This window comes from Carassius auratus, chromosome 38 (assembly GCF_003368295.1).
Source record: "Carassius auratus strain Wakin chromosome 38, ASM336829v1, whole genome shotgun sequence".
Classification (NCBI taxonomy): Eukaryota; Metazoa; Chordata; class Actinopteri; order Cypriniformes; family Cyprinidae; genus Carassius; species Carassius auratus.
The window spans coordinates 19,728,351-19,748,624 of record NC_039280.1 but is presented as its reverse complement, the minus strand read 5'-3'; the positions used below and the strand labels follow the sequence as shown (position 1 = coordinate 19,748,624).

The 20,274-nt window shown below is 37.6% G+C and overlaps 2 protein-coding genes across 2 annotated transcripts; one reads left to right on the top strand and one right to left on the bottom strand.

Annotated features, from left to right (window-relative positions):
- Positions 1 to 151: 151 nt before the first annotated feature.
- On the bottom strand, positions 152 to 10,527 carry shld2 (shieldin complex subunit 2). Its single transcript, XM_026224638.1, has 9 exons — positions 8,771 to 10,527; positions 3,805 to 5,041; positions 2,803 to 2,910; positions 2,446 to 2,640; positions 2,036 to 2,182; positions 1,537 to 1,743; positions 1,212 to 1,449; positions 616 to 731; positions 152 to 520 (listed from the first exon to the last, which is right to left on the bottom strand). Exons 2-9 carry the CDS (start codon positions 4,949 to 4,951, stop codon positions 345 to 347), a joined length of 2,334 nt encoding a protein of 777 aa, XP_026080423.1. The 5' UTR covers positions 4,952 to 5,041; positions 8,771 to 10,527; the 3' UTR covers positions 152 to 344.
- Positions 8,127 to 19,215, top strand: LOC113057312 (glutamate dehydrogenase, mitochondrial-like). The gene is made up of 13 exons (XM_026224639.1): positions 8,127 to 8,680; positions 12,309 to 12,389; positions 12,486 to 12,541; positions 12,843 to 12,906; positions 13,471 to 13,565; positions 14,399 to 14,578; positions 15,298 to 15,435; positions 15,569 to 15,706; positions 15,843 to 15,923; positions 16,185 to 16,308; positions 16,902 to 16,993; positions 17,092 to 17,154; positions 18,433 to 19,215. Exons 1-13 carry the CDS (start codon positions 8,278 to 8,280, stop codon positions 18,550 to 18,552), a joined length of 1,635 nt encoding a protein of 544 aa, XP_026080424.1. The 5' UTR covers positions 8,127 to 8,277; the 3' UTR covers positions 18,553 to 19,215.
- The last annotated feature ends 1,059 nt before the right edge of the window (positions 19,216 to 20,274 follow it).

Genomic DNA, 20,274 nt, shown 5'->3' with positions numbered 1-20,274 from the left:
TTCATAATAACTATGACATAATGCAATAGACAGGACTGTTTTAGAAAGCCTATATATATATATAAATGTATTATTATTATCATAAATATTTATTAATGTGTGTGTGTGTGTATATATATATATATATAGACCATACTGAGGATAAGCACTATATTTTTGTTTACAATTTTTATTGAATACATTTTAATTTATTGCCAAAGCCACATTTTATTTTTTCAAAGAATATCCAGGATGCAATAATACTCATGTGCTTTGTAAATTATACATGATATATGACCTTAAGACAGTTTAATCATAGCTATTAAAAATAAATGGCATCATCTTAAAATATACATGAATATTCTTCACGACTCTAGTGAGCTGAAGTCTAATAATATAAAGTTCTGAATGACAGGAATGCTGTTGTCATCACACTGGAAATGGCTTCGGACGGTCAGGAGAAATGTGTTCTTCGTGGGGGTCAATATGGAACTAATCCTGTTAGCTACGACCTGGATGAACCTCACCTCGGATGCTGGGGCTGAAGACACACACACAAAACATGACTTTTAAAGTAGCAATATTTAAACAAATCATGTAAAATTATCATGATTCAAATACAAGGAAGTACCTCACCTATGGTCTTATGTAGCTTATCTGGGGCAGTGTTCAGGAGGATCCTCTGCACTAGAGCAGGGGGAACTTGCACACAGATTTGATCATCTCCAGCTTGCACAGTTAAAACAACTGGCCTACAAAGACAAGTCATATTGAGAAAGAAGATCTAGATAACTACCGTTTCACTTGACTTATGCAGTTAAATAGATGCTTTTCTTCTTAGCTTTACATTAATCAAAGACTCCTAAAAAATGGTTTTCATTATCGATAAGAATCAATATTAATGTTGGAGGACTAATGATAATTGATCATAAATAAGCAACAAATCAGCATATTGAAATGATTTCTGAAGGATCATGTGACATTGAAGACTGGAGTAATGAAAGCTTTGCCATCTCATGGAAGAAATTGCATTTGAAAATATTTAAAATGTAATAATATTTCACAATATTACTGTTTTTACTATATTTTTGATTAAATAAAAGCACTCTTGGTGACCAAAAGAGGGCAAAAAAAAGGAAAAAAAAGGAAATAATTGTGTGTGTGTGTGTGTGTACATATGTGTGCACATACAGACACACATTCTTTTGACGAGACAGAACAAGGGATCAGACCTATAGTAGCGACGCACTCCTGTGTGGGGCAGACATGGGTAGCAGGGTCTGTATATGCTGTTCTCATCTGTTTCCAGTTCTGCAGAGCACTGACCACATCCAGCAAATATGATGTCACCAGAGACTACGTCCAAGATCGTCTCCAAGGGCGTGTTGCCTTTTATTACCAGCGAGGCTTCCTGGGATGGACTGCTCTGGAACTGGAACGCTGTGATTTGAACTCTCAGATCCACATCACCTAATGAGTGTGTAAACAAGAGTCTTAATATAACCGTGATTAATTATTCTACACAGATGCATTGTTAGCAGCAACAAATAGTTCTACCCGAGTATTTCTGGGACAGGAGTGTGCTGAGATCAATCTCAAAGCTGCTAGCGGTCCTCTGTGAGCGAACGGTGTTGTAAAACTCCTTGCATCGATTGTCATCAGGAAAGAGAGGCTGACAGCTGCTCCATGGAGTAGAATGCAGCTCTAGCAAACCTGAAGTCACATCTTGTCTGACTAGCAGCAACCTGAACTCCCACACAGCATCTGTAACATGCATTAGCACTACAAATTATGTACAATATTAAAAAAAAAAAACTCAAACTTTATTGTTTTATTACAGTGGTTGTTCAACACAACAACTGAAAGCCACAAAAAGCAAGTATTTATATATGTTATTTTATGTTACATACGTTAAATACTATATGTTCTTCAAAAAATAGCATTTTGCATTTGCAAAACACAATTTTTTATATAAAATAAGCATGAAGTCATCCTGTGGCCACTCTGTAAGGTTGCGGAGGCCCCCTAATGATAGAACCACTGAATTATAAAACACCTTTGTTCCTCTCCAAACGCTGCAGCCAGGTGAGAGCAGCTCCCCAAAGTATGACAGCACCTTGGTCACCATCTCCTTGCTCCACATTCAAAATGGCTTTTAGTACACCTCCTACTCTGGATGTCCCCTCTGCTTCATCACGCCAGGCTAAAATCAAGCAAAACAGCATTATGAACACACAAAAAAAAAATCTTCTAGTTGCCTTTGAGATGTGATTGTTTAGAATAATAAGTAATAGGCAATATAAACAGATTTGCTAAATGTCTCTCCGGAATACTCGATTGTGATTGGTCAAAGGTGTCGTCCAGTGGTCTTTCAGACCGCTCACTTGGGTAATTGAAACCGGTGCTACTTTAATTGTTATGACATCGTTATATCCTCTGAAACAGGATTATAATGCAGTTCTGTACCTGTGATTAACTGCGAGTGTTTAACCCTAAGCAGAGCGTGAACCAGTGTGTCGGGACGTAAAGCTCCAAGGCGGATGAAGGGGATGGAGTGCAAATCCTGAGGTTTCTGAAGAGGCAGAGACACCAAGAGGGGGCGCTTCTCACACAAATGAGTGCACAGCCTTCTCAGTGTATGACAGTTCAAATTCTGTGGGGCTAAACAAGATTCACTTTACATAAGAAGGGAATACTGTACATAACCGTTACATTACATACCGATGTAAATGTAAACAGACATTGCAATATGACATCTACAGTATACCTTTAACTTGGCAAAATGCTTAGGTTAAGCCTCAGTAGTAATTATGTTTTCGTTACCAGGTGGAATACGTTCCCTTGTGACCTGTCCCAAATTCAGCAGCTTACTGGTGAAGGACGACTGCAGGACAGTCTCGGTCTTCCACTTGTCTATGTGCACTGTCACATCTGCCAAAGCAAAGAAAGAAAGACAACTTTGAGTGAAGCATGAGGACATTTCATTAGCGTGCATATCTCACAGGTGTTTTCTTTCAACCACACATCCATTTTGACCACTTTTTAATAATGATTTATGGTTATATTGGATAGGTTGAATGAGCTGGTGATTCACCATTTGTTGGACTGAGAGGTCATGATTTTAGAAGAACATCCTGATATTCTTGTTTTGTTGCTGAGCTGTACATTTTCAGTGTGCACACCCATTCTGCTGACATGCTTCAAATGCATGCATAAAAATACATTCCTATAAAAACAGTAAACACTACTGTTTGAAAGTTACACACTGCATGACCTTAAAATCAGGATTTTTAAATAGATTATGTGGTTGAAATAGTTTCAGAGTATATTGTGTATATAAATATATATATATACAGCATATGCTTTACAATTTAAAATAATTGATTTCTATTTTAATATATATTCAAATGTAATTAATTTAGTTCATTTGAAATAGAAATCTCTTAACATTATAAATGTCTTTACTGTTACTTTTGATGAAGTTAATGCATTATTACTGAAAAAAGAAATAAAAGTAAATTCTAAACAAAACAAACCACATATTACTGACCCCAAATTTTGGAAGGTAATGTACATGTATATTTTATATATATTATATTGTCTGTAAGATTTATACAAGACCATAAGTAAACAACCAAGTTAAATCATAACTTAACTGGTCAATAAACATGAATTCTGATTTATTCTCGAAGAGATTGCACAGTGTTTAACATCAAACACATTTATGAATTCACATAAAATCAGACTTCTATTGGACACTTGGCAATGATACAATATAAAAAGCGTTAATTCATAGATCTAAGGAGGAGGTCTCAGTGGTTTCACCTGTAATGAGCAGAATTTCTCCTGGAAAAACTGTCAGAGCCCAGAAAGCCGATGTCCTCCATAACACCACCTTCATCTCCACGTCTGATTGGTCTGTTACAATCAGTGTTGCTAAAGGAACACTGGTTCCAGCCGAGGCTCCAGTTTTAACTTTGACTTCCTTTAAGTGGCATGGGTGCACCACAGCAACCAAGATGGCGTATCGTACACCATGAGTCTTACACCTGGCCAGCAGGGTTGTAGGGCCACAGAGGGGGGCAGCAGATGTTCTTGCCCTCTGCTTTGTTTCTTTAGTTTTACTTTCGGTCTGAGCAAGCTTCATTTTTTTAGAAGAAGTGGGACCAGGTGAAGTCTGTGCAAGTGAGTCAATATTAAGCCCAACTTCCTCATGACCAACAGCTTTTTCAGCCACAGCATTACCCTGAGAGCAAAGGATGCCGTCAGTTGTGATTTCCAGAATTACCCCTCTCTCCTGCTGTCTTTGACTTAGACTGTCATTATGCCACTCTCCTGAGCTTTGCAAGGTTCCCCCTAAACCCCTCTCTTCAGGGCTGACCACAGGACTGTACAGTTCTGGGGAACTTACAGAAGATGAGGGCGTTTGTTTGGGAGGGGTGTGTGGAGAACCAAGAAGAAAGTCATCAGGAAAGTCAGAAGTTGGACATTGGGCCGCTCTACCTCGAAGAAGCAAGGCTTGGGACTTTGTCCATGTACTCAGATACTCAGTCTCTGTGGAAACAGGTGATGCAGGCCTTCCATCTCTGCCTTGTCTATGCGAGCAGAAGCAACTATCTAGGTATTCAGTCACTAATACAGGACACAATACCTCTTCTTCAACAGACTCTGCCTTTGACTGAGAGCACTGGCTGCCTGATGGAGCGCCGTCATCCTGTGATGTTTCTGTTTTGTCCTCTAAACTCTCAGATACTCTGTCAGAGGAAACAGCAGCTTGCATTCTACCACTAACCATTGCAACACACTCATCTGTTTGGGCTTCTCTAATGGTGTCTTTGGGAATCAACCTGCCATGACTCCAAGTGAGGTCTATTGTTTTCCAGGGTGCGGCTGCTCTCTCCTGCACATCTTCAGGGAGTGCTTGGGGACATGGGGCACCCAAAAAAACATGAATCTTTGGTTTGTGTGCCATTTTCCTGTCTTTAGAAGTTGCACTGATATTGGCCCAGTCATAAGATTGCCAGGGCTTCTACTATATTTGCAGACAGGTTAAAGTGGCCATCTGTAAGAACATGGAAATGCATACTGTTAGTTAAAACACAGACAAAAGTCCACAAAATGAAGACTGGTTTGCTTCCAGAATAAAAAAAAAATCCTGATAATTATGTTCATGTCTTTCTTTTTTTCAGTTGCAAATTAATTTTTCTTCAAAGTAAAAAAAAAACATTCCAGGATTTTACTCCATACAGTATACTTTTATATACATTTTTTTTCATATATATATATATATATATATATATATTTAAAAAAAAAACACACAGGAAAAAAATTCTAACAACATAAACAAAAAGTAAAATGAAAACTGAATGTATATAAATAAAAGCTAAAAAATGCTAACAACATTATTAGAATATATAAATACTGACTATTCATTTATAAATTATCAAAAGCCACACAGCTGAAAATGCTAAATTACAGTAAAGGAATATTACAAGCATGTTCCCTGAGGAAGAAAAGTAACAACTTGTGAATAACAGAGCATTTGAATGTGTCTGTGCAAGTGTGCATTCCTCCGATCAGCTGTTTTCACTTAGAAAAAGAACAAAAACAGCAGTTTAATGAATGACTCTCCAGAATTACACCAACCAGATGATGGGTGTAGGCACCGCATGGGCCAATAACAGAACTGTACACGCCTCTTATTAACCAGGCAGTGTGATTTATTGCAGGCCGAATTTCTAGACTGGGATGTAGGGGTGGTTTACTAAAAAAAAAAAGAAAAAGACTGAAAACAGACACATTTTCTTGCTTTAGCTGATTCTCACGTGCAAGGTGTAAGGAAACCATGTAAAGCAAGCATGAATACAAACATTTGAAAACTTGGCACACGTGTTTTAAACAGTTTCCTTGTCTTGATCGGGGACGCTTTTACTATACATATTTACTATATATAAGGAATCCATTGCTGCTGTCCACATACAGTATATGATCCTCCGAGGCAATAGAGAATGTACACATTGAGACATATCCTGGGAAACTGCAAAAAAACAAGCTCAAATTCTTCCCAGGAAAAAAAATCTAAGAGGCCCTGGAAGAGCTGATCTATAATGAAGAGCAGGATGTATTTCAGGCAGGAACAAATTACAGTAGACATGAAGCAGATATGACATAACTCCTCATGTCACTGTAACCGCAGGTGAAATAAAGGAGTACATCTGGATTTACTGAACATATTGTACACTGAACAACAGCTAATACTACACTGTTAGACCCAGTGAGTAAAGGTAACACAAACCAGTCATTTGCCAATCATTTGAAGAAAATGATTGGTGTAAATATTCAAGTTAAAAATAATTATTCATTCGAGTCCAGGTAGGTAGGTGAGTTTTGGGTAGGAAGCAGACACTATAACTGATTTATGAGACTGGAGATATGAAGCTACTGTACTCCATCATGGGCTGGAAAAGGCCAATAACCCTGACACTAACTAATAACAGTCAGCAGGGCCTCTGCTGACCTCACATGACCTCAGTTGCGCAAGAAAATTACAGTCTGGATAAGCAAAAACAGAATAACCTTTATCACAGAAATAACTATATTTAAATACGGGTTATATGCACTGAGTATGAGTGAATCTGTGTTTTTGTTTGGCTTCTAACAATTTACTAGATAAGCACTACAAATTACCCAGTAGAGCTATGACGAATTGGAAAACTGTTGTAGTCCTTATATAGTGACTTAAAATTCACGTTCAAGATATGACTGTAACATGAAAGTCTCTTAAATTAACATTAAGCATATACTGTACATTATGCATTCTGCTCATTTTATGCATTGGTTTTTGGTTCACAAAACACACCACAGGAAACGATTAAAAGTTAAAAACACTACAGTATTTGTAGTGGAAATCTTTAAAGGGGTCAAAAAACATTATTTTCCACATTCGGTACATTATTGTTTCTCCTCTATGCCCCGCCTTCTGAAACCCGTCGATTTTTACAAGACTCATCGGTCTGAAAAGCTAGGTGTGCTCTGATTGGCCAGCTATCCAGTGCGTTGTGATTGGCCGAATATCTCAAGCGTGTGACGGAAATGTTATGCCCTTTAATAAAAATGTGATGGTCTGTCCAGCCAAAGTGACTAGACATAAACATAAAACCCAAATGTGATATAAACATGGTTTCTAGTCGTGTCCTCTTTTGGAAGGCAAAAACAAAGTAGCTTGGTTTTTACAGTGATTCACAAAGATCTATATGACGCGGGGGCAGCAACAACAATACTACAACGAGAAAAAAAGGTGAGCCTTCTTTCTTTGCATGAACATCAGTGTTACGCAAATCTTCCCACATAGTGATGTAGACATGGGGCATGTTAGAACGAGCAGTTTCTTTACTTTTATAAAGAATATCTCTTTGGATTTGAGACTTTAGTCTTTGCAACTAAAAAGAGCTTGTAACACTCCAAAGAGAAAGGAAAAATTTAAGTCGCATCATATGAGCCCTTTAAAACTTATAATGTCTGCAGGGTCACCATGGGTTGATGTTCAAGATGTTATTTGCCATAAATGCAATAGGATTGCTGTAATATTGTGAGATAGTAGTGACTGTTTGTAGTTGTGTTGGACCTGTTTGGGAGATAATCCAGGGGCCTTTTTTTTTTTTTTTTACTCCCAGTCTCTCCCGGAGCACAAACCTTATTTTACTCAAAAAATGATCTATAACAGCACATCGTTAAACAACAATACTTTCAAAATGTAGTATATGTTATTTAAAGGCATCAGTCTGTTTTGAAAACCTTTTTCAGGTGGCATTGCTTACTATAAAAAAGAAAGGAATCTGTTACACTATTTCTCAAACCCCCCTCTGTTCTAATCTTTAGTGAAATACCAGGACATTGGTATATCATACAGTATCAGAGAAAATTTTCCCCTAAAAAATTGTTGTTGTTTTTTTAAAGAGGTATTACGTTTAGCCAATACATTTATTTCATGGAGTGCAGTAACTTTATACTTTTACATATTGTTTCAATACTTTTTCCATAAGTTCATAGCGCAATGTTTGCTTATGGGTTCGTGCTCTTTGAGCGCCTCCCAGCTTGAGGTGGAGACCCACGGGCCACGGCACGCCTCCCTGCCGCTTAAAACAACTCACAAACTGTACTCAAGCTGACACTTTATTGAGTGGAGAGGAAAAAGGAGGAGCCCTGGTGTCCGTCTATTCACCCGTCCCACCCTTTGACACTGTATTAGTTTTTTTTTCTCTTTGTAGCTACTGTTAGTTATTGTTTTAATTCAAAATCATGTATAGGTATCTGGGGGAGCTCGTCAGCCGCGCAGCCGCCAGCAGCGCTCTGTCCTCGGGATGCTTCGACTCCGTTTTGCCCGCTTCCGCGACTCTCCTGCGCGTCCGCCGTTACAGCGAAGCCGTGGGAGAGAAAGACGATGACCCTAACTTCTTTAGGATGGTCGAGGGTTTCTTCGACCGCGGAGCTTCTATCGTGGAGGACAAACTCGTGCATGATCTGAAGACGAGAGAAACGCCCGAACAGAAGAGGCACCGAGTGCGGGGGATCCTCAAGATCATCAAGCCCTGCAACCACGTCCTGTCCGTGTCCTTCCCCATCAAGAGAGACAACGGGGAGTGGGAGATGATCGAGGGCTACCGAGCTCAACACAGCCAGCACAGGACTCCGTGTAAAGGAGGCAAGTTCATGCGTTATTCACACCGGAGTTAATAGGAAGCAGACGCGCTCACGAGAGAACACATGCAAAATTAAGACACGTATCACTTACCTATCGAAGCATCTTCAGATGTTTTGCATTGTGGTGACGCGATTCTGCGCGTGTCCAACACATTGATTTTACACGCATTAGCTTTGTAATTTGACAGAGAGTGATAAATAGGCCTTCTTGCGTGCCATGCACTTGGAAAATATCCTGCGTCGCGGTTGCGCAGCAGCGACACTCTGCGACTGTTTGCGTGCAAGCTGCACAATAATAAAATCAACATGCTGTGTACTGATCCTGGTAATAAAGCGGCTAATAAATAGGTGTTATATCGGAATAAACGGGTTTTAGTTATTTATCTTGTCTATGAGCTGGTCTAATGTGTACATTTAGGCGAGATGGTCACGTGCAGGTTTGTTGGTATAAAATGACCAGCTTGTGTACATCTTTAGAGCATTTAACAGTTTGACCATCTTAAACTGGTTTGAAGACCAGTTGGTTGCTGGTACAAAATGTTACCCAAGCTAATGACCAACATAGACCTATATGCATTGCATTTAATATTTTATAATATGTAGGAGAGAAGAATGGCTTATAATTAAAAACACACCCTGCATTGCTTCACCATTTTAGGTTTACATTTGATCAGGATTTCAGCAGGAATGCTGCCTGGCTTGTTCATATGTTTATTTTATTAGGTAGGTCTGCCACCCCCATCATATAAATTACAGTTTTCTCTTTACAGGGATATTTGTAACTTTTGGGAAGTTGTGAACTCCTTTATAATCACTGGAATGTGCTTGTGTAAGAACTGTTTCTATGAAGCATGACCTGTTCTGGAGATTTTTGTTAGGCCGTTAGATTGTGCTTCATCAGGACTGACTCTGCAATGCTTTATTAAGGAAGGGAGGTGGAAGCCCTCCAGAGCAGTTCAGTCTCTCTGCAGTTTCCTCCAATAGAAGCTACATCCAGTCAGTTTTTTCAGACTAATTTCCCCTTTTTAAAACTAGGAAGGAACCTTACCTTCAACTGTAGAATGACCAAATGAAGTAATTACATCACATTTACTTTAACCACCATTTTAAGTTGCTGAGGAGTTCGGCTAAACTGATCAACAAAGTTTTGGAAGAGATGTTATATTGTACCCTGCTTGATCTTCTATTGATTATATTTAAGAGGAGCTTCCAGTGAGACAGTCACTGAACTGATGGCTAGACTTTAAACTGTTAAGTTTGTAAATGAGCTCAGTCAATGAGTTTACCTTGAGGTCTAGTAACCGGATAACAAGAAAACATGTTTTTGCACCTTGTGTGCTGGGAAGCCTCTTATTAAGTTAATGTAAAAGAGACCTCATAACCAGTTTACATGGGGAAGGAGCTAAAAGTTTTTTTTATTTTTTATTGAGCTGTGAGGAAACTAGTTAAAGGATAACATGACCTGCAATCCTATTCAGTTATTGGATTTAAATATGCGATAAATGAAGATTCAGCAAAATATGCATAAAGTATAAGTAAAAGAATGCAGACTTTGTACTCCCTGAATATGTACATTGGACATGCTAATTCCACAATATGCATACAGAAGAGCTAATGAAACTACCTTTTTGAGTTTTCTTGCTCACTTAATCACCAAATAACTCATAAAATACACTTTTTTTTTTATAGGGATAGTTCACCCCAAAATGTTATAATTTACTCGCCCTCAAGCTGTTCCAAATCTCTTCGAGTTTCTTATTTCTGTGAGCAGAGGTTAAGTCAACTTTATTTATATAGCACTTCGTACAATACAGATTGTGTCAAAGCAGTTTTAAAGGGTACATAACATACACAGTTTCACCTAATCTCATGTTAATCTTGAGTACCTATAGAGTAGTACTGCATCCTTTATATCTCCAAAAAGTCTTTAGTTTTATCATATTTATAAAAGAAAAATACAGCTTTCCGGTTCTCTCTGGAAAATGCCGATCTCCTGGAGGTGTGTCGTCATTGAAGTGACGAGAACACACAAATCCACTTGATACACTACGTTGCTGCCCCAGGAAAAACAAACTGCATCCACTGTTCATGTAATGCTGGATTCGTTGGGAAGCTGAACATGGTAAACTTTCACTCACATCCAAAATACACTTATTTGGAGACATTTTCGAACAAATCCTATGCAGCGCTGTCAACGATTTCCCGATGAAGTGCATTGATGTGCACGGTCTCGCTCTCCTCTGGTCGACCTGTGCACGGGCACGCTTTCCTGAGAGAAATGCTCATATAAGGAGTTTCACTCTCGTCTACGTCATTAGATCCATGATCGAAAAAAAAACAGCTGAAACTTGTACCAAACCCAGAAGTAAGATTTTCAGCATAGAAATTCTGTCATTCTCTACCATTTTTTTTTTTTTTTACTTTGGCCATGTTTAGCATTAGAATCCATCTCTCTAACACTGTGAACAACTCTGAATACTTGAAACTCCATTGTACCCCCCCCCCCCTTAAATAAGAAAACAGTGTGTCCATAAAACCAAGGGGATGATAGTAAAAACAATTTTCAAGTTAAAGTCAGTTCATCACTGATTCAGTGATATAATGGTCTAATGTCTGCAGCATCCGTGCAATCCAGTCGACAATATTGCCAGAAATTTAAGTGTATCAACTAAGCAAGGCAAATGCAACAGTGGCAGGGAACCAAAACTCAATCGGGGGAAAGAAATGGGAAAAAACAAGCAACAACAACAACAACAAAAAAAAACTGATTCAGTCATAAGAAGATATTTTGGAGACTGTTAGTAACCAGACAGTTTCGGATAGCCATTGGATTCATTAGTACTTTTTCCGTACTATGGGAGTGAATGCCTAACATCAACTGTTGAGAGTGAGTAAATAACAAAAATGTAATTTTTGTATGAACTATCCCTTTAAATCTGCACTAAGAACATTCTTTGAGGTTAGTAGTAATTTGAAAGGAATCACTAGCTCATTGTCCATGAATTCAAGAACTTGCCATTGCTATTCAAGCAGGGCTTTCGAGGCCGATTGAAAACCGAGATGTTTAGTTTGGGGCAGTCACGCTGGTTTTAAACACACCCAGTTTGGCTCCTGCCTAGATTTTCTTCCCTTGTTCTTCAGTGGAGAGAGTGAGTCATCACGGTGGTTGCTTAACAGCCTGTCCTGCCACACAAAATTTCCCCTCTAAGAACTAAGACCTTTTTTTTTCTTCTTTCTTTTTCCCAAGACCGTTAGAGCATTTGAATTTTCCAGACCTCCTACTCTAAACAGCATATTACCCAGATCATCAATGCTATTTATACTGACAAACAAGGCAGCGGACAAATATTTTGCAGCTTTCATTCTGTTATTTATTTATTTTTTTTTTCAAGAGCTTTAAAACACCCTAAAATGTCCTTAATTATATAGGAACACAAGTAATATAAAAAAAGGTTATCAAAGTTGTATAGTGTTGTAAGCTTTAATCGATAGAGAATATCCTTTCTTAGCATCTTAAAAAAAAGGCTGTAATGCATTTGACTTATTTTGATGCTTGTTTAATGACTTAAGTGATGTATTTGCATAGACCTGCAGTCTGATGGATGAGGACACTGCTTGTGTTTCTCCAGGTATCCGTTACAGCACAGAGGTGTCAGTGGATGAGGTGAAAGCTCTTGCCTCACTAATGACGTACAAATGTGCAGTTGTAGGTAAGTTCTTGCTTAAGTTTGCTTATGTGTACATTTATTCGGTTGTGGTTGTAAGTGTGAACGTTTAATCATTTGCATGAACCGTGTTCTCCACAGATGTGCCTTTTGGAGGAGCTAAAGCGGGGGTGAAAATTAACCCAAAGAATTACTCCGTGAGTGTTTTCTTCAGATTCTCTGACTAAATGTAATTTTGGAAGATGGAACTTCAGATATTTTGACTCTAATATTAAATGCTCCTGCAGATGAATGTCTGGATATGTATTTGCATTTTCTAGAGTCCATCCTCTTTAGATGATGTTGAAGATTTTATGACATTGTTCTCTTAAAAAACTGTTAGATTGCTAGTAGATGCTCTGGAAGCAACCAGATTCAGAAATGTATTTATTTCTTGACATGCAAGTAAATCACATTATAGCTGCTGATGTCCCGCCATTTTTTGTTTTTCTTACACAGGACACAGAGCTGGAGAAGATCACGAGAAGGTTTACTATTGAGTTAGCTAAAAAGGGCTTCATTGGTGAGATATGAGCAGGCACAAACTGAATCTTTTCCTGAGTTCAGCAAAAGCTCAGCAGAATTGATATCTGTTGATCCCAAATGACATCAGTTTAGCATATTTTACTATTAAGGCAAGAATAAAACAGGAATTCTATGGCAGATCAAACTGCAACACAATTAAACTCCTGAACAATTGTAATGCAGTACTTCTCATCAGATGGCACGGTTAAGATTAACAGTCAGGCTGCTATTGACACCACTTCTACATTACAAGTTATTTAACCTGTAGCCCAAAAGCTTAGATAAGCTGTATTCATATTACAATATTCTGCCAAGAGCTTGTAATAGAGCCAACTTTTCTTAGGAAGTAGGTGTTTTTGAGTCTGTGCATGATTCCCACACTGCACTGTAATTGTGCAGTGATATAGTTGCCACAATGTGACAATTATCACATAATACATTGTATGTATAATGTATTTTATGAATTCCATTAATTGTGTCCAGATGTTTAAGTTAAATATCATTAGCCCTGGCCATGGGAAGGGCGGATCAGTAGCGCACTCATTTCTGTTTTCTTTGTCAGGGCCTGGCATTGACGTCCCAGCCCCGGACATGAGCACAGGAGAAAGGGAAATGTCCTGGATTGCTGACACATATGCTAACACAATGGGCCATCATGTAAGTTGAGGAACCTGACCAAGTGTTCATATAGTTTACAACAGGTTTGCTGAAATGAATGTAACCCAAACCACTTAACATATAAAGTGTAATACTGTTTTGCATGGTAATTTCCGCTATAGTAGTTTTATCTATTTTTAGCATTCAAAATGCATCTAGCAGCAATGATGTTTTAATTATATTTGCAGTTGTCCGCTTTCTTAAATCTCTTTGCATAGCAAATGGTGATTCATTTAGTCTTTCATGCATTTCCATGCATCTAACTATAACAAAGACATGCTTACTCTGGTTTGAATAAATAATATACCCTCATTTGCTGCCTTGCAAACACTTCTTTCAGGAAATTCAGATCTAGTTTCCCCCATTTCATTGCATAATATTGTAGACAAATACAGCACATACAGAAAATTGGATGCATACATTACCTTGAAATGATGGAGTGATTTCTGATGCATGTATTGTGTAAGAGATGCACAAAGATAAAGAGCATTCACTGTCCCTGAAAAGAGCATGGTGTTAATGGGACCAAGAGAACAAAGCAGCCTCTACTGACAGACTCTTTCAGTACAGTCTGTCCTCACATGGCAGTCCTTTGCTTTGTCTAGGTAGCTGTGATGTTCTGTCCTATTTGTGCGCTGGCCTGTAGCGAGATAAGTGAAAGGACATGAGAGATATGCTGTAACATCAACAGGACCTTACACTGAATGATGGTCATAACACAGACCTCATAGCTTTGTGTTTCATTATTAGAGTTGAGGTTATTCTGTATAATGCAAACTAATTATTATTATTACAAACGATTATAATTCAAAAATATCATTCTTCTTCATCAGGATATCAATGCTCATGCCTGTGTTACCGGTAAGCCCATCAGCCAGGGTGGGATCCACGGCCGTATATCTGCCACTGGCCGTGGTGTCTTCCATGGCATTGAAAACTTTGTCAATGAGGCTGCTTACATGAGCCAGCTGGACATGACCCCGGGGTTTGGAGACAAGACATTTGTCGTTCAGGTTTGTCCAAGTCAATAAAACTTAAACCACACTTCAAGTTTATGAACTTGATTACAAAGTGCTACTTTTCTTTCATGGTGGAACTTTAATGCACGTTGTCCATTAGCCCATGATGATTTTGTTCCAGCAGTTAGTGGATGCTGACACAGACCATTCTGACTTTGCTTATCTAAGGAATTTAAATATTCAGAATATTCCTTTAAGATGCCCAATCTATATTTATTAAGAGTGCTTAAAAGGGTACAAGACCTTCAAATGTTACACTTCCGACATAAATGATTAAAATCCTCATTATTTTACTGTGTGTTGCAACACTTTATTGTAATGTCAGAGAAATAAAAATATATTGTAAAAAATATATTTAATGGAATAATAATGCATTTGTGCCTTTTTTCTTCAAAAACAATGCCAAGAGATAATATTGCACTTTTTGCAGCATAAACATGGTTTATACTGTAGTTAGATTGTGTTTTGACTATTTTTCAGAAGGGTAAGAAATTGTATGTTAAGTTATGGTCTCTGAAAACAATTCTTCAACTTGTACTTCTGGAGTCTATTTCGTTTTAGTTATATTTAGTTATAAAAATTGTAACACAAATACTGACTTTGTTTTGCAGTCTATTTAGATGTTTAGCAATGTTCATGCACTAAATCCATCAGCTCCGCTGTTAGTATAAAAACTATTTAATGCGTTCTGATTCTCTTGATTTTTGTGGTAGGGTTTTGGTAATGTGGGCCTGCACTCCATGCGTTATCTGCATCGTAACGGAGCAAAGTGTGTCGGTGTCGGAGAGCTGGATGGAAGCATCTGGAACCCTAAAGGCATTGATCCCAAAGAGCTGGAAGACTATAAGCTGGTGAGTATCAATGGCTCATTTCCTTTAGAGTGAAATTCTTGCCGAAGCTTCACTGTAAGGCAGCCATCTTGTGGCCACATAGTAGTACTACACATTCAAATGTATTAATACTTCAAATACTCCTATTTTCCAGGCCAATGGCACTATTGTTGGCTTTCCTAATGCCACCCCCTATGAAGGCAGCATCTTGGAAGCTGAGTGTGATATCCTGATCCCTGCTGCAAGTGAAAAACAACTTACAAAGAAAAATGCCAACAACATCAAGGCCAAGGTTAGAGGTCAACAGTCAACCAAAACAAAAAATGGCGCCATTTTAACGTAGATAAGTTATTAATTGTATTATGCCACTCGAGAGAAGCTGCAATGAGCATTTAAAAGAAAATGAGTAACACATATTATTTTGACAGATCATTGCCGAAGGAGCTAACGGTCCCACCACCCCTGAAGCTGACAAGATATTCCTAGAGAGGAATATCATGGTGATCCCTGTACGTTTTCCAATCCTTTTTTTGTATGCATATACAGGTTTTGTCTGAATCTTTTATGCATATACAATTTGATCTTATTTAATCTATTTGCCTTTATTTAGATTTTATTAGCAAGATCTTTTTTATATAGGTTTTATTGTATTGTTGTAAAATAAAATTCGAGTTTTTTTTTATTTATATTTTTAAACTACTTTGATCTTGCCTTGAAAATAGCCTTTGATGCCAATAGGATAGTAAAAAGAAATAATTGTGCATGTATAGGACATGTACCTGAATGCTGGAGGTGTGACGGTCTCCTACTTTGAGTGGCTGAAGAACCTGAACCACGTCAGTTATGGCAGACTGACCTTCAAATACGAAAGGGACTCCAACTACCATCTCCTCAGTAAGTCGAAAATGTGTCTCTCAGAAAACAGACAAAGTCAATATACTTAAGTGTTTCCTTTTAGAAATCTCCCTACATATGGTGTGATCATTTGCAAATCAATCCCCAGTCTTGTTTTTCTGCCGATTTAGCTCTCTGGGAGCGCTTGTTTTTCTTTTTCTAATTGCTCTAGATTATGTCGGTATTCAGGGGGGCTAGAATAGGTCACGTGGTGTTTTTGTTCACTTTGTTTATTCTGCTCCCACAAGCAAATATAGTGGGATTGGTGTCCCGTTGAGAGTATCCGGGCATGCGTGCATGTATACACAAGAACACAAATCTGTGCTCTGTCTTGCCTTTCATCTGGCTGGCCTAAAATAACCTCACTTCACTGAGAATCACATGTTGCATAAAGGAAACAGGAGCAAACCCATGTGAAGAAGCTGTTGAATGGTGTAACGATCAGTTTAATATATTCGTATACTAAAACAGGACCATACTTTATTGCATCCTTTATCAAATATGTAACTAAAGAACAGATTTGGGGCTCAGAGAATAAGCATTGTTTTGGGAAGATCCATGTGCTAATGGGGGTCTACCGTGTTGTTTGGCAGTGTCTGTCCAGGAGAGTCTGGAAAGGAAGTTTGGGAAACATGGTGGAGCCATACCTGTTGTTCCCACAGCTGAATTTCAAGAGAGGGTTGCTGTGAGTATGGACGCAGAAGCACATGCAATTAGCATTTTTAAAAATAGTTTTAAATTAGACTGCTGGAGCTTTATACGCTTGTGTTGCTCGTCTGGCAGGGAGCGTCTGAAAAGGACATTGTGCATTCTGGATTGGCTTACACAATGGAGCGATCCGCCAGAGTAAGTAGATTCATATACTGTAAAATATATCATTTATATAATTATAATTGTATACAAATATATATTATGCCTATATTTATACAGTATATGATGCTGTGTGTGTGTGTGTGTGTGTGTGTGTGTGTGTATGTATATATATATATATATATATATATATATATATTTTTTTTTTTTTATGTATATAATAACAAGTATTATATATCTTGTGTGTGTATATATATATATATATATATATATATATATATATATATCTTTAATGTATATAATAACAAGTATTATATATCTTATATATATATATAAGATATATATATCTTTAATGTATATAATAACAAGTATTATGTTATTTTTATATTTTTTTATGTATTCTTTTATATTTTTGGTTACTGTATTAGCATTGTTCATTATTCTTAATATTATTATTATTATTTGTAGTAGTATATTTTGTTGATCTTTATTTCAAATATATATATTTTTTATTATTATAGCCAAATAATAATTCATATTAAATGCATTCTGCTACACAGTCGTAGTAATGACGTCAGACCCTGGTAGACATACAGATGATACAGATTATGAGTAATAACAATGAATCAATAGCAGATTAATTATTACTGTCCCTGCTTACAGTGGTGTTAGATGGCATCTAACGTCTCTCTGTCAACTTTTAATGTCATACTGCATCAGAGCCCTTCTGAACATGCAAACAAACAGATACTCATACTTGTCACACACCCAGCTACAGCTTTTGTGTGAAACTGGGATCTGGTAACCAGAGAACAGCATTTTTGTTCATGTGTCATTGCTGCTGTCAGTTATTTGTTTCTGAATTGGAAAATGAGATCCAGCCCATTTAATAGTTTCTTAATCATTCAGCACACCCAAAGATGTGTGGATCATTCAAACCTTTAGCTAGAGGGTCTGCTCAGTCCAGTATGTTGGGGTCAAATTGTCAATTACACTGTTCAATTAAGCGCTCTTTATTGATATTTGTTTAGTATTAAACCAAAAGTAAGCTTTACAATATAAGTCTTGTGATAATTTCTCACGGACTGAGCTCATCGTATATTGGCTTCTCCGCAAAGGACACATGCAATGCCGCACTATATTTTTACTAAAATTAGCAGCATACATAAGATTAATTTTACAGCAATATTCACTTGAATAAGTATGAGTATGATGGATGAACTGCTGTCTCAGGAGGCAGCGTACTATGTGTTTAAGCTTGTTTGATGTATGAAGAGCCTCTGTTGTTCACATAATTCATCTCTCCTCTTTTAGCAAATCATGCGCACAGCCAACAGGTATAACCTTGGGCTGGACCTGAGGACAGCGGCCTACGTCAACGCCATCGAGAAAGTCTTCAAAGTGTACCATGAGGCTGGTCTAACCTTCACATAGACGGTTGTATTATTCACCTGACTCTATATCTGAGTCTGTTAATCTGCGCAGACAGATTTTATACATCCACATATATCTGCCATATCATTTATGCATCTTTAGAATCCTCTGGTCTTTTCAAGTATATCATCCTTTCAGACTTTTTAGAAAAGCCTTAATGACAAAATCCCTTTAATGTAATCTCCTTGTTAACATTTAGTAATGTTTTCTTCATGTCATGTGTAATTGAAGTCACTGCATATTGGAAACACATTAAGCCTTACAGTCACAGCCGCACACTGTTGTTTCTAAAAACTGTTGTTTCTAGAATTTCTAGATGGTTACCTTGTTTATTTTTTTCACAAATTTTGACATAGTTGTAGTCGAGTGGGAAAGGGATGCAGGATCAATCTCAGGCTTTTTTATATCCGTTAACATAATGTTGGTTTTTGCTGCTCCTTGGAACATTTTTGGTGATAACCCAAAGCTTCCTTAGTTTTTAAATGTGTCCTTGTCTTTACAAGTCCGTGTTTAATTTCTTAATAATTGGCAAATTTTTGGAGCAAGTTTTTGGGAGCTAATCTTTATTTTTATCATATTAGCATTTAATACGAAACACCCTTTAAAAACAGACTTTGTATCACCTTTTTAAATGGTCTAAAATTAATAAAATGTAAATGTTAATGTGAAGCGTGTCTGGGTTATTTGTACTTTGAAATGTTTTAAAATTTTGTCCCCCAAAAAAGTTAACCGTAACATTATACTTAGTGCTCATCTACTGTACGTGGATAAAATGAGACCTTTTCCATTCAGTAATAAAAACATATATTTTTATTTAGCTTTATTCGCTCAACATGTATTCAATCACACAGTTTTGAAAACAAAAGCAAATAAACTTATTTAAACAATCTCTAACAGAAATGTAATTTCTAGTTTTTCTTTTAGTAGTTGTACATGAGATACATTAAACTATATAAACTAACTATTTACATTGGTAACAAATGAATATCTTCTGGTATTGTTTTAGTCCATGACACTTGGTGCTGATGTAAGAGAGGTGTCCAGCTGAAGAACTCAGCCAGAGAGATTTTTCCCAGCTGTCTGAGCATCAGTTCAGCTCATTAGCAAGGTCATCCAGTGCATCGTTGAAACCTAATCAAACACAGAATATGAATTATGATATTGTGCATGGTGGAATTACACTATTGCTAGACCCGTCAGGTTTTGACGTTGTCTGTGTGTGTGTGTGTGTGTGTATTTGTTTATTACTCACTGCCGTCTTCACCACTGATGTCTGCTTCAGCACCAAAGTCTCCTCCGCCGCTGCTCTCCCCTGGTCCTTCTGATTTAAGGAGGCCCCCAAAAAATCCTCCTGACTTTTCCTTTGGTTTCTTTTCCTTCTCCTCACTACTTGGGAAAAGACCTCCCATGCCACCGGTCTTATCAGTTTCCTGTTTCTTTCCAGTAAGTGTTTCCTTCACTTTTCTTTTAGCTGCAGAAGCTAGGGGAAATTTGAACAGCAACATTACAGAAAGGTAACACACTCCAGTCTACTTTCACATGCTACAGTTCCTCTTTCCCATCAGATAAGACTCGAAATTAAGTTTCTTAGATGTCTAAAAATAAAAAGACTAGCTTTATTGGCACTGAAGGCCCATTCTAACGCCATTCCTTATAAGGAGTGGCGTGACTACTGGACTGACTGCATTTTTTTTTATTTTTAAACAACTCCTTCATAGAGAA

Coding starts and splice junctions, on each gene's coding strand:
- shld2 (XM_026224638.1), bottom strand. CDS start 4,951: ATGGCACACAAACCAAAGATTCATGTTTTTTTGGGTGCCCCATGTCCC. Junction 2,641..2,802: donor AAGGGAACGTATTCCACCTG/GTAACGAAAACA, acceptor AATCTTGTTTAG/CCCCACAGAATTTGAACTGT. Junction 1,450..1,536: donor CCTGTCCCAGAAATACTCGG/GTAGAACTATTT, acceptor CACACTCATTAG/GTGATGTGGATCTGAGAGTT.
- LOC113057312 (XM_026224639.1), top strand. CDS start 8,278: ATGTATAGGTATCTGGGGGAGCTCGTCAGCCGCGCAGCCGCCAGCAGC. Junction 13,566..14,398: donor CTAACACAATGGGCCATCAT/GTAAGTTGAGGA, acceptor CTTCTTCATCAG/GATATCAATGCTCATGCCTG. Junction 15,436..15,568: donor AGCTGGAAGACTATAAGCTG/GTGAGTATCAAT, acceptor CCTATTTTCCAG/GCCAATGGCACTATTGTTGG.